Source organism: Notolabrus celidotus, chromosome 9 (assembly GCF_009762535.1).
Source record: "Notolabrus celidotus isolate fNotCel1 chromosome 9, fNotCel1.pri, whole genome shotgun sequence".
Classification (NCBI taxonomy): Eukaryota; Metazoa; Chordata; class Actinopteri; order Labriformes; family Labridae; genus Notolabrus; species Notolabrus celidotus.
Genome location: NC_048280.1, coordinates 5,278,378 through 5,292,110, shown reverse-complemented (window position 1 = coordinate 5,292,110; position 13,733 = coordinate 5,278,378). Strand labels below are relative to the sequence as shown.

The 13,733-nt window shown below is 40.5% G+C and overlaps 1 protein-coding gene across 2 annotated transcripts in view; it reads left to right on the top strand.

Moving 5' to 3' along the window:
* The window catches only part of LOC117819545 (phospholipid-transporting ATPase ID-like), a 67,038-nt gene that overhangs the window by 18,172 nt on the left and 35,133 nt on the right, over nucleotides 1-13,733 (top strand). Inside the window, exons 1-4 of one of the 2 annotated variants that reach the window (XM_034692971.1) lie at nucleotides 6,417-6,428; nucleotides 6,518-6,602; nucleotides 8,418-8,476; nucleotides 9,388-9,501. In XM_034692971.1, the coding sequence (XP_034548862.1) occupies nucleotides 6,560-6,602; nucleotides 8,418-8,476; nucleotides 9,388-9,501 (216 nt within the window). In that variant the 5' untranslated portion in view covers nucleotides 6,417-6,428; nucleotides 6,518-6,559. Of the gene's footprint in view, nucleotides 1-6,416; nucleotides 6,429-6,517; nucleotides 6,603-8,417; nucleotides 8,477-9,387; nucleotides 9,502-13,733 lie in introns of those variants that run through there. The other variant, XM_034692970.1, reaches the window with a different exon arrangement.

The following is a 13,733-nucleotide window of genomic DNA, read 5'->3' as shown; positions in this document are numbered from 1 at the left end:
CCCACTCATGTTTTTTCCACTGTGGCTTCAACACTTCATCTGAATTTCTTTTCTGATAACTGACACATTTTCAGTTATTGGAACAAATAAGTGACTCATCCAGTTATGAACTCCACGATTACTTAATGGCTCTTATTTTAAATTTATCATGTTGTTAAAAATCTGAAGTATTTATTTCTCGGCTTTAAACATTACTAGTGTTAATGTTAAGGCTGGTTTATACTTAGACCGATGATTTAGTTCTTATCTAATCTTATCTACTCTCTTGCCTCCAACTGGTCCAGAATGCAGCAGCTAGGCTTCTAACTGGTTTTAACAGACAACATCACCCCCCCCCCCTGTCCTTGCTTCTATCCACTGGCTTCCTGTGCATTTTAGAATTTAATAAAGTTCCTGGATCTTTGGAAAGTGCTGCCTCCAAAGCAAGGGCTTTTCAGGGGGGATCAACCACCTAAGAACTACATTTAGACCCTGGTTCCTGCTGTCGAAACATGCATATTTCTTTAAAAGGTTCCAGGTTTCTGGGGCGCTGGTGGCCTAGTGGTCTAAGCACCCCACATACAGAGGCTACAGTCCTCGTCGCAGGAGTCGCCGGCTCGATTCCCAACATTTCCTGCACGTCTTCCCCCACTCTCTACTCCCCACATTTCCTGTTTCTCTTCAGTTGTCCTATACAATAAAAAAAAGGCAAAAAGGCCAAAAAATTAAATATATGTATTAAAAAAATATAAAAAGGTTCCTAGTTCCTGGGGAAACTTCCTGTGGTCGAAAAGCACCTTTATGCAGGAATGATGCCCCTCTAACATGATTTTCACTTCACTTGAGAGCTGTGATGATCTCCCCATCCTCTTGACACATGAGACTGAGAGACAGTTTTACCTCTGTGGTGTCATTGACACATCGAAAGTCAGTGTTTCTGAAAAAATAAGCAAAAAGTTCAAATTAAAAACTAGGGATAAACCGATTATCGGCGCCAATATTCGGCATTTTGACATATATCGGCATCAGCCTTTTTTTAAAATCCAACAGCTGATAAGAGATCAATTTAAAACTGAGTTATTTTGGCGCAAAATTCCCTAAATCACGTGGCAGAAATGACACCGTCTGCAGAAACCGTAGCCTAAGTTGCGTTCCAATTCTCCTGCAGTTTCTCATCACAGGGGACGAGCTGAGCAGCATCTGTTACGGCCCCTGCAATTACTAGTGATTTAACACTCAGACAACTCCACTTCAAAATCAATGAAATATCCCCATAAAACAAAGATAAGTGATCTGAAAAGCTGTTTAATAAACACATGCTTAAAGGCATTTAAACAAAGTTAAGTGTTGGAGTTTGTATTATTCAAAATTTTGACGCCAGTATTTCTCCTTTTTTACTGCAAATGAATATCGGCTCCAAACATCGGTTATCGGCCTCCTTGACTACTAATAATCGGTAACCCTGAAAAAACCATATCGGTCTATCTCTATTTAAAAACACCACTCCAGCATTTAACAGTCCACACAACTCTGTCAGACATTCAGGCGGAGGACTTGTGGAGAATTTAATGTCACTTTTTCATGAGACTGGCTGTGAAATAATCAGAGTGGTGGATTTAGTGGAGTTTTTACACTGAATGAATGAAGGGATCATTTGTTTAAGAGTTTTTATGAAGGAACTTTGTCATAAAGTGGGCTGTTATGAGCGAGTGTTTACTCTTTAGAGATCTTTAAATATATTTTCACGAGGATGCGAACACAAGACTGGAACCAAAAACCCCAGAGGATTTACAAAACACATGAAAACAATGATCCAGGCAAAACACTCTCTGTTGCCCATGTGTCATACAGTTTGTGTATGTGTGTGTGTTTTCAGGGCCAAGGCATTCATGTTAAAACACACACACATACATTCCTTGACAAACACATCTGGTGGGTATTTATAGGTCAAACGCTGACGTCAACTTGGCAACCGAGGCTGAGGGGCGGCATGTCAAAAGCTTCTGCTTCCTGTCCGGGAATCCTCAACATTGACTGAGGGCACACACACACACACACACACATTTTTCCATCCTTTATGTCCACATTGGCACCTCATTACTCTTCTCTCTGGTGGGATTATTTTTAACGTCTGTTGGGTTGTTGTCCATTTTTTCCATCTTGTTATATTCAGGATCACATTAAGCCATAAGTAAACATTCACAGAGTTTCTTTCTTACTAAAACACTGATAGTGGATTCACATGATCCTCAGGTGACCCCATTTAAAAGCTGTCCTTTTGCCCTTGTTGTGCTCTTGAGTTTTTAATTGTGATGTGGATTTAACTTGAACCCTTGCAGTGTATTCACATAACCTACATACTCCAATGTGTCCTTTACCTTGGGATGGACGTTAAGCAGTGCATCCATCTCAGCTAGATAAGTAAACTCTTAAACAGGAGCTTCCTGAGGTGCAGATCTTTGGTTTCTTTTCCATAATGCTTGATTGTTTGTGATCCAGCATCCACTGAGGGATGTGCATTTCTGAATTTGATTTCCTGCCATTAATTGTTACATCCCTTGTATGCAAGGGACTAATTTCATTAGTCGCTGCCATACACGGCCTGCTGCTGTGGACGTGCCAGACTACAGCTGCTATAACTACTGCTATCCGTCTCATCACTTTCATCTCTCTCTTTTCATCTCCCTCTATCCCTCTTTCCAACCCCAACTCGGTCTCAGCAGATGTGTGTCTAACCTGAGTCTGGTCCTGCTGGAGGTTTCTGCCTGTTAAAGGAAGTTTGTCCTAGACCTTTCTGGAGTCTCTGAGCTCCCTTGTCTCGTAGGTTCCTTTGAGTCGCTGCCATACACGGCCTGCTGCTGTGGACGTGCCAGACTACAGCTGCTACAACTACTACTATCTGTCTCACCACTATCACCTCTCTCTCTCTTCTTCTCCTCTATCCCTCCTTCCAACCCCAACTCAGTCTCAGCTGATGTGTGTCTAACATGAGTCTGGTCCTGCTGGAGGTTTCTGCCTGTTAAAGGAAGTTTGTCCTTGCCACTGTAACTTGCTAAATGCTGCAAAGTGCTCTGCTCATGGTGGATTAAGATGAGATCAGACTGAGTCCTGTCTGTAAGATGGGACTGGATCTTATCCTGTCTTGATGTTGGGTCTTTGTTAATAATAGAACAGAGAGTACGGTCTAGACCTGCTCTGTTTGACCAGACTCTGACCAGAGTCTTCAGATACTGTTTGTTGTGATTTGGCTCTATACAAATCAAGATTGATTGATGATTCATTGTTTTTGATCCAGCATCCACTGAGGGATGTGTGTGTCTGAATTTGATTTTCTGCCATTGTTACATCCCTAGTATGAAAGGGACTAATTAATGGACTAATAAATGGGCTAGTTAATTAGTCACTATCTGTAGCGCCCACTGGGTAATGACTGGATATTGGTCCGTACCCCTTTGAACCACATTACAGGAGTCATGTCTTGGGGTTCTTCATATATCTACTTGCATGATCTTTGTAAGAGGATTCTGCACTTCAGCGTCATGGTACAGGACACGGTGTAGCAGATGATCCATGGCCTGATATGTATGTCTGTAGCGGAAATGCAACTACAAGCTGCATACCAACAGCCACTTCTCCCTCTCACCATCACTCAGCTGGAACCAGAGACAGGACTCCTGATTGTCTCTGTCAGAGGGAGCAGATATCTGAATGAGTGGATGGGTGTCTGGCCTGAGAGAGGGGAGCCTCCCTCTGACTCACTCTGCCCTACATGGGAAAAACATCAAGAGGCCCAAGAGCTGATGCAAACCTGGGGAAACAGGAGGGAAAGGAGAAGTGAAAGCACAACTCTCTGTGTCTCACTCACAAGTAAAAATAAATACAGATGTAGTCGAGAAAAGTGAACACAGAGAACGCTTAAACAGGTCTACCCCTCCTCTTCTATTCCTCGACAGTTCTTCAGTGAACACTTATTACATTCCCCTCTTCTGTCATACTCTTTCTGCCATGATGAAATCAGCTGGATGATGGCGGTGAACTTATGCAGCCATCAATAGACTTTCCTGCAGACTAGCTAGCTGGTTACTGAGTCTTCATCTGCTGCTGCTACTTCTTCTTCTTCCCTCCAACAGTGGTAACAATATCAGTATTTCACTCTTTTAAAAAGACGTTTATTGTCAATACCCTTACATCGGACTTCCACCAGATCTTTGTCCTGTCCAACTCTGTGCTCTCTCGTCCGTTAACACCCACTGGCTGTGTTTTCAGAGCACAGCACAGAGCAGGGCCGCCAGACAGCTGGAGTCATGTGACCAAGGTTTTCCTGCGTTAATCACTGAATCAAGGATTCTCCTCCTCCTCCTCTCCTCATCCATGTTGTCTTTCTGGTCCTCTGAAAACCTCTGACCTGTTGACTCCAGGCCTGGCTCCGCTCATCATGACGGTTTGTTGTTGTAGTTAAGTGAAATATGATCTGGTGATAACACAGAGTGTTTTATTCTGAAAATTAACCAGATGTTTTCATTTTGTTTTGGTGCCTGACTTCCTGTCCCGCTCCATCTGCTCTGTTGAGATTGATGCGTCGGTCTTGACGCAGCTGGATCCAGTGGAAGTTAACACATTGACTAGAATAGAAATCTATCAGATCTGGTGCTGTGGCGGATCGGAGACAGATTTGGGGGAATTTGGACGCTATACTTTGACAGCCCTTGAAACAGACTTTAAGGTCAGGGAAGTGGAAGTGCCAAGAGACAACTTTCATTACCTAAAAAAAGCAAGCACTGGGGTTACACATTTTGAAATTGAGGTTGTGGGTGCTTCCAGTGCAAAAGGATGCAGTTGGTGGACACAGGCCCTTGAAGGACCAAACAACAGCAACAGCAAAAGTTAAAGGTGACATATCACGCTTTTTTCATCAATATATATTGGTCCAAGAGGTCCCCAAAACATGTCTTTAAAGTTTATGCTCAATAAAACACTTTGAAATCAGATTTTGGTCTGCCTGAAAAACCCTCTTCTTCAGTCCTCCTCAGAACAGTCTGTTTTCTCTCTGACCACGCCCCCTCAGGAAGTGGATGTGCCCTCGGCTCTCCAGCACGTTGATCTAATGTTTACATGTTGGCTGAATATACACGGCTGCTCACAGACCCGCGTTACTTCAACCCTCTGAATCTGATCCAGAATCTGATCCTGACGGAGAGGCGCCTGCAGCAGGACCTTTCTGAACCATTGGTCACAGATTTAGTGTTTCTTGTTGTTTTATTTGTCAGTATGTCGACGTGTGTCTTGGTACACAGCTACGAACATGTAGCTATGTGGCTATGCTAACTAGCGCTAGCACTTATCCATGATAAATAAAAATCATCCACTAGATCTTCAAATCTGCAGACGTGGGGAGTAAAACCGACCTCTGCCAGAAAGGCAGCAGGACCTTTCTGAACCATTGGTCACAGATTCAGAGTTTCTTGTTGTTATATTTGTCAGTTTGTCGACGTGTGTCTTGGTACACAGCTACAGCTATGAACATGTAGCTATGTAGCTATGCTAACTAGCACTAGCACTTATCTATGACAAATAAAAATCATCCACTAGATCTTCAAATCTGCAGACGTGGGGAGTAAAACCGACCTTTGTGTTTATTAAGACAGCCTACAACTAGCATGCCTCCCTCCTAAGCTCCTTGTTAGCACACATGTGTGCAGGTAATGAAAAACGGAGGGGGGGTTCAGTATTATTTTATACAGTCTATGGGCTGAACAAGCTCCGAGCTCTGACTCCGTGACAGACCGGATATTGTTGTGACGTAACAAAAACACTGAAGTCTGAAACGGCTCGTTTCAGCACACATTTACAGAAAGGAGGAGAAATCAGAACAGGGGCAGAATGGATTCTTTTCATTCTCGGGGGGTTTGTAGACATGCCAGGGAAACATATTTCAGGTAGAGAACCATTAAAAAGTCCATTTTGCATGATATGTCACCTTTAATGCAATAGATGAACAAATTAAGAGCAGATGCAACCGTACAGACAAAAAAAATGTGAAAGAAAATGTGTAATACAAGAGAGAAACATAAAATATAACAATTTAGTGTTTTTAATCTCTCAAGCAACGTCATGTAGGAAATCCAAAGTGTGTTATTTATGAGATCCAAAGGGTAAAACTGATCTTTTCATTCCCTATTTATAAAGTTTTCACCTTCTGTACTGGGTGTGAAAACTTTCCCCTCAGACATTAAATGTATGTTTTAAAGAGCAGCTGAAGTGGGCAGCTGAATCCTGCTTTAACCTAAGAAAGCCTGGAGAATGATTACCTCATAGAGCACAGTCTGGAAAATGTCCTGATGGCAGCTGGCGGGTACTCGGTCATTCTCACTTTACCAGCAGAGAGGTTCAAACCCTCAGTTTCCAGGAGAACGTCCATGTCTCGTTCTCAGACACTTCGGGGTTTGAGGGTGTGTTAATTTTCATGGAGAGGAAAATAGGAAATTCTGTGACTCAGGTTTATACTTTTGTTAAAGAGCTTTTCTCTCCTCTCCCACAGATCAGTATGATGGATAGATAGCAGGAGGAGGAAGAGAAGAAGATGTCGTTCTTCGGCATGGACTGTGTCAGGAAGAAAGAGAGAGGTAAGTTGTAAACGGTGTAGCTACAAGATCTCTTCAGGAGCAGCTGTGGAGCTTTTTATCAGCCGTTCAGTTCTTAAATTCATAATGTGATTAAGTTAGATTATTAGGTTTGATAAAGTTATTATTAGAGCTCTGATAAGATGCTTGGTGTTAATGACAACAGAGCCACTCCCATTAACAGAGGAGGGTCATACAGTGTGATGTAAAGCTCCACAATTGCAGTGCTCCACTATTCCTGTCGCATGTTGACTATATATTCTCAAAAATAGATCCACTGTGAATTCAAAACAATGGTAAAAAAATGTCCAATGATTCAAAACGCTTAGAATTCATGGGATGACCTCTTGCATGTGAGTGCACACACATAGATTAAGTGGTTTTGAAATGTTTGGAGCATGCAGAAGATTAAAAGCCACCTGCGTGACTCACACTGCATACTGTTAGTGTCAGGTCTTTAATATATATTCTATTCACACTATTGTTATCTATACTGAGACCTGTCAGCATGAATTAAATTAGAGTTAATCTTAGAGTATAAACTGATACATATTACTCCCTAACAAAGCAAGCTCACACCTGAGAATCCATAATATGTGTGGCAAAACAGCTCAAACATTTGTTCAAATAAACAAAACACTAAAAAAGGAATTACATTTTAGGAAATATATTTTGTTATCCCTTCAAGGCTGTCTCAATTTTCATTAATCAGTCAGATCGTCAGTCACATTTTTCAGCTGAAGCTGCCATGAGCAAGAGAGAACAATTAAGAGCCTCGTTAAAAAACACAAAGCATTAAAAGTGAACACTAAGATATTCTTTTCTGATTGTTTCACACTCTTAGAAAAACATCCAAACCTCTGAACTAGGGATGTAAATTTCAAGTATTTTCTGTGATAGATCTTTGGAAATGTTAACGATCAATTATCAATTAATCATTAAAAAAACTTAAATGTTATCCATGTCAAAAACAATGCAAAATGGTTTTTCCTCTGAATCAAATTTCCCTTCATGAAATAATGTATATAACTGACAGTATTGTATAGCTACGAATCGTATTGAGGTGTTCAAAATGTTAAACACGCTGAATATCAACATGTGGAGCAGGCTCATAATCTCTGTGGACATACAGTCATAAAAGTGAAGGCTCAGACTTCAACAAGAGAACTGAACAGAAACATATTTCAGACTCACAGTGTCCAGTTTTCTGTCTACTCGTTCTTATTGAGAAAAATAAGCATGTGAACGCAGTCAGGTGTCAGCTGGGAGTGCAACTGAGTCATAATCAGTCCAGCAGTAGAGAAAAAAAGCGCTCGTGGAGACCTGTCACTCAGCCTCAGCCCCCAGCTGAGCGTATCCGCTGTGGGCAACACCTTCAGTCAGCTGATTCACATCCAAACATGCTTTAAACTTAAAACACCTCCCTGATAGCTGAACCAAATATAAGAACACATGAAGTTTGTTCCACGTGATATAACATTGAAACAAAACCAATTTGTTTGAGTAAGTTCTTAACAATCAATTAATCAATACTCGATTAATTTTTGACATCCCTAGTGTAGAATTTTTATGAAGTGTTGATTTTATGCAAATGTTCTGGACACCTATTCGTCTGCAGTCAGGATGTTGAGTCTGCAAACTAAATGCTAATTTTAGCATGCAAGCTGTGACGATGCAGACACATCAATGCGAAATTATAACATTCACCTCACTCACCTTTTTTATGGGATTTTGTAATGTAATAACTTTACACAAATGAAATGGCATCAGCACATGCTAACACACTCATGTATCATCTTTCTCTGTCGTCCAAACCAGAGCTGGAGAGGAAACTACGAGCCAATGACCGCGAGTACAACCTCTCCTTTAAATATGCAGTAAGTGCTTCTTTCTTTTTTTTAAATCTGTCTCCTATATGAGAGGGCAAACTGTTCAGCAGATGCAGCCCACGCACATTTTAAACAACAGTTGAGTACTCTGTGTGGTCAATGCAAATATTTACAAAGACAACTCCTCCTCGGGTGTGTCCTGCTGCTGTCCGGAGACGGGACTTCAACTAAAGTTAGAGGACACTTATTCAAAAAGGAAAATAAAGTGTGCAAAATAACCTTTTTGGTTACTCCTCCTTCAGAGGATAATCAGGACATGATGAAATGTTAAGAAGAAAAGCCTCTTCATAAAATATAACTTAAGCAATATGTCAGTTTTCCTTCTTTAGATAACAAATTAAGATCAACAAAATGAAGTTAGGAATCGTCTGAGACTAAAAAAAGGAAACTAAATGTCCAAAAAGATTTGTCCCAACCAAAACAGATCTTTACAAATAAGTACAAACTCTCCTTTCCCCTTCTGGTGTGTAAACACATCCAGTCTGTGGGTGGTTTTGTTAGTAAAGACCTTCAGAGGTGAAGTCACATGGGAGTCAGTTTTGGGCTGGTCAGACCTGATAAGACCCACCTGGTGCAGACCGAATACCTCCCACCAGATCTCACAGCCATGATGACAAACATCTGCATCAAGAATTCATCACAGGACAACATGTGGGGATTTTTTTTACAGAAGGTTGATAAAGCTACAACAAACTGAAGACATAAGACATGAGGACAGTCAGTTATTTAAGGATATTGTCTGAGGAGCCCTCAGACAATACCTCTTTGTAAAACTCAGCAAGACTTGATTTAGAAAAATTGACCCTGTGTACAACCTTAAAGTGAATTTCACTGTTAATCCCTTTTTTATTTTTATTCTCTTTTCTATCTGTTCTCCCTCTCTTTTATACTCGATCCAGACGAACGCCATCAACACCTCCAAGTACAACTTCTTCACCTTTCTACCTCTTAACCTGTTTGAGCAATTCCAGAGGATCGCTAACGCCTACTTCCTGTTTCTGCTGGTTCTCCAGGTGAGGGGAAAAGACACACACACACCCACACACACACACATATGAACGCAAATGCAGGTGCACTCAGGCAAAGCTACCATGTAACTGTCAACTAGTGTTATATTTAGTAATTCATCACATAATGCAACTCTCTGGGTGTTTTTAAAAGATAACTTCAGACTTAAGATACATTTTTATTCAGGCTTTTAATTTGGAGTCATTTATTTGTAGCTCTAGGCTGCATTATTACCATTCTAACAATTGTTTTAGCATCATTTTTATTTATTTTCTCATTTCATCTTATTCGTTGTTATTTTGTTTTATTTTGCTGGCTTTTATCTGATTTAAAATAAATTATTTTATTGCAATTATTTCATGTTTTTTTCTGGTATTTAGCTGATTGTATTTTATTGATTGAATTGCAATGATTTTATTTTATTTTTCCAGTATTTATCTAATCTTTTTTTATTATTATTTACATTATTCTATTATTTTTTTTATATTTAATTGATTTTATTTTATTGATTGAATTATCTGGAAAAATATATTCTTATTTCTGGTAATTATCTGATCTTATTTTATTTATTTTATCTTTATTATTATTATTATTATTTTATATTTAACTTATTTTATTTTATTGATTTTATTGTAATGATTTATTTTATTTTTCTTGTTTTTATCTGATTTTATTTTATTTATTTTATTGCAATTATTTATTCTATTTTTCTGGTATTTATCAGATTTTATTCTATTGATTCTATTGTAATGATTTTATTTTTAAGTATTTCATATCACTTTCCTCTATCTTGTTTTTTTTTTTTTTTTTTTTTAAAGTTATATTTTTGGCCTTTTTTGCCTTTATTTGAGAGGACAGCTGAAGAGAGACAGGAAATGTGGGGAGCAGAGAGTGGGGGACGACATGCAGGAAATGGTTGACCGGCCGGGAATCGAACCAGCAACCCCTGCGACGAGGACTATAGCCTCTGTATGTGGGGCGCTTAGACCGCTAGGCCACCAGCGCCCCCCTCTATCTTGTTTTTGACTTGTATCATTTCACCTATTGCTTTTGTTTTCTGTCTTTCCATTTGTATGTTTTTTGTGAAGCACTTTGGGCTGAATGCATGCAATATGCGGAGTTGAGTTAAAGGAAAAAACAGGATTTGGGACATAAGCTTTGTTCTTTTCTAGTTTTGGAACAATAGCAGAAAGTCTCATTGATGTGTGTTTTAAAGGGAAGTAAAGCCACAGCACAGAGCATCTCATGATCCAAGTGAAAGCACAGCAAGATTCATGTCATGTCTTTAAAACGCATGAAAGCATGAAACAGACTGTATCATGGGAATTACTGTTTGACTCACTTCTCGACATGCAAACCGACAGAACACGTCCAAAGCGAGCATCTGCTCCGTCTCACGGTGAAGCTGAGTGCTAACCAAACAGGATGTGGATGAATCAAGTGCAGTGAGATTAAGGAAGTACAATATCCAGCACAGGAAATTGCCTCATGATGTGCAAACTGAAAACAGTCATGTTGCACCACAGAGGTCGTGTGTGCAGTGACCTCTGAGCTGACGAGAAGGAACTATTGAAGCTGTTTTGAATGAATTATAAGCAAGTAGTAAGTAAGTATTTTATATGAGTTTAATCCCATGTTGTTTATTCATGCATTCAAATCAGTCAGGGGGTGAATCAGCTTTAAAATGTGTGTGGATTCACATCAACAGATAACTACTGGTCCTCTTCTTCAGGCCTGTTTTATTAGTTTTCATTACAATCAGGAAATCAATCTTTGAGATAACATCTTGCAAAGTAGTCCCACACAGCAGCACTGGGTTGCACCAGCTGGGGAAGTTCCAACATAAGCACAAGTTACAACTCACATCTTACACCTAGCTCTGAGTAGGCGTAAAGTCCTCCTTAAAACACCATGGTGGCGTCATGGTGCATCGTTTTTAATGAGTGGTTCAAATGGAGGATAAGGAAAGGCTTTTCTGTGCCTTCAACATGTTCTCCGGGATAGATCTATCAAAAAGGTACAATATCTTTGAGCCGTACTCCCACTGTCGTTTTCTAGGAGCAGAGATAATTCTGCATGTCACTGCTCTTCTTTACAATGAGTCTGGTTCGGCTCAAGCTTTCTGCAGACACCCTCTCTACTTTAAAGAGTAGGCTTCAATATTTCCTGTTTGATAAAGCTTATAGTTAGAGCTTGCTCAGGCTTGGACCAGCTGCTATAGGCTTTGACTGCTAGGGGAACTGACACACTGGGATCCTATCTCTCCCTCTCCCCCCTATCAATTACTGTAACTCTTCCTGTCCCATTAAAGTTACTAACCATAGACCTTTCTGGAGTCCCTGACCTCCCTGGTCTCGTAGGTTCCTGCGGCTGTGGACGTGCCAGACTCCAGCTGCTACAACTAATACTATCCGTCTCACCACTATCATCTCTCTCTCTCTTCATCTCCCTCTATCCCTCTCTCCAACTCAGTCTCAGCAGATGTGTGTCTAACATGAGTCTGGTCCTGCTGGAGGTTTCTGCCTGTTAAAGGAAGTTTGTCCTTGCCACTGTAGCTTGCTAAATGCTGCAAAGTGCTCTGCTCATGGTGGATTAAGATGAGATCAGACTATATATATAAAGATTGATTGATTATCAACCCGATGAATCAATCCTCAGCCTCTCTGAGCACATTCACATGAAAGGGGAGGTGATTGCAACATGTGATTGCGTCATATTTTACAAAATCTGATTCAGTCACCAAATATGTGGAAGTTTTAACTCATAATCCAGACTCAAATCAAAACAGCTGTGTTTGCAAAATGAAGGGAGGAGAGAAAAAAGGAAGAGGTTGAATGCGAAAAACATAACAGTCACAATATCACTTCCCATCATTAGAGAACGTTAGATCTGACCGTTATAACTCCAGATCTGTTTATTGTCATGCTTCTGTGTATTCTTGTGTTAACAGCAGTTATCGCTATCAAACAAAAAGTTTCAAGTTGTGAGGCAGACGTGTGTTGGAGTAGTCCCAGGAGGAGACTGCAGTCTGCTCTGAACTGCTCGTTCAGAAAGTCACATGAGAATTACAGTATATATAATCTTTATTTAAATAGCGCAGAGTCTCAACAAATTTTATCTGAGGACTCTGTCCAAGCAGAGCAGGTCTAGACTGTACTCTATGTTCTATTATTAACAAAGACCCAACATCAAGACAGGAGAGGATCCAGTCCCCTCTTACAGACAGGATTCAGTCTGATCTCATCTTAATCCACCATGAGCAGAGCACTTTGCAGCATTTAGCAAGTTACAGTGGCAAGGACAAACTTGCTTTAACAGGCAGAAACCTCCAGCAGGACCAGACTCATGTTAGACACACATCTGCTGAGACTGTGTTGGAGAGAGGGATAGAGGGAGATGAAGAGAGAGAGATGATAGTGATGAGACGGATAGTATTAGTTGTTGCAGCTGGAGTCTGGCACGTCAGCATTTAGCAAGTTACAGCGACAAAGACAAACTTCCTTTTAACAGGCAGACACCTCGAGCAGGACCAGACTCATGTTAGACACACATCTTCTGAGACTGAGTTGGGGTTGTAAAGAGGGATAGAGGGAGTTTAAGAGTGAGAGATGATAGTGATGAGAAAGAAAATAGTAGTAGTTGTAGCTTTCCCCTGGAGTCTGGAACGTCTACGGCAGCAACTCAGAGGAACCTACGAGACAAGGGAGCTCAGGGACTCCAGAAATGTCTATCTATTGCATGCCCATCCATCCATCCATTTTCTTCCGCTTATCCGGGGTCGGGTCGCGGGGGTAGCAGTCCAAGCAAATTGACCCAGACATCCCTCTCCCCGGCGACACTTTCCAGCTCCTCCTGGGGAATCCCGAGGCGTTCCCAGACCAGGCGGGAGATATAATCCCTCCATCGCGTTCTGGGTCTACCCCGGGGCCTTCTCCCATTCCTTCTCCTATTGCATGTGTAAATATAAACACAAGAGATGAAGACTTGTTCTGTATGAATGCATTCATGTAATAATGGAAGATAGATAGTGAGTAGAGGTTGAATAAACTAAGTTTTTACTTCTTCCTGATCCTTTTTGCACATTAAATTATGTTTGTTGTTTCTTTTTTTGTTATTTTTTGTTTTTTACTTCGATGTTCTTATTTTTTTTTGTACATGTTTGAAATAAAAACATCAAAATCGAATCGTTGCCTGAAATGAGGGAGTTTGAGTACCTCAAGGTCTTTTGCACAAGTGA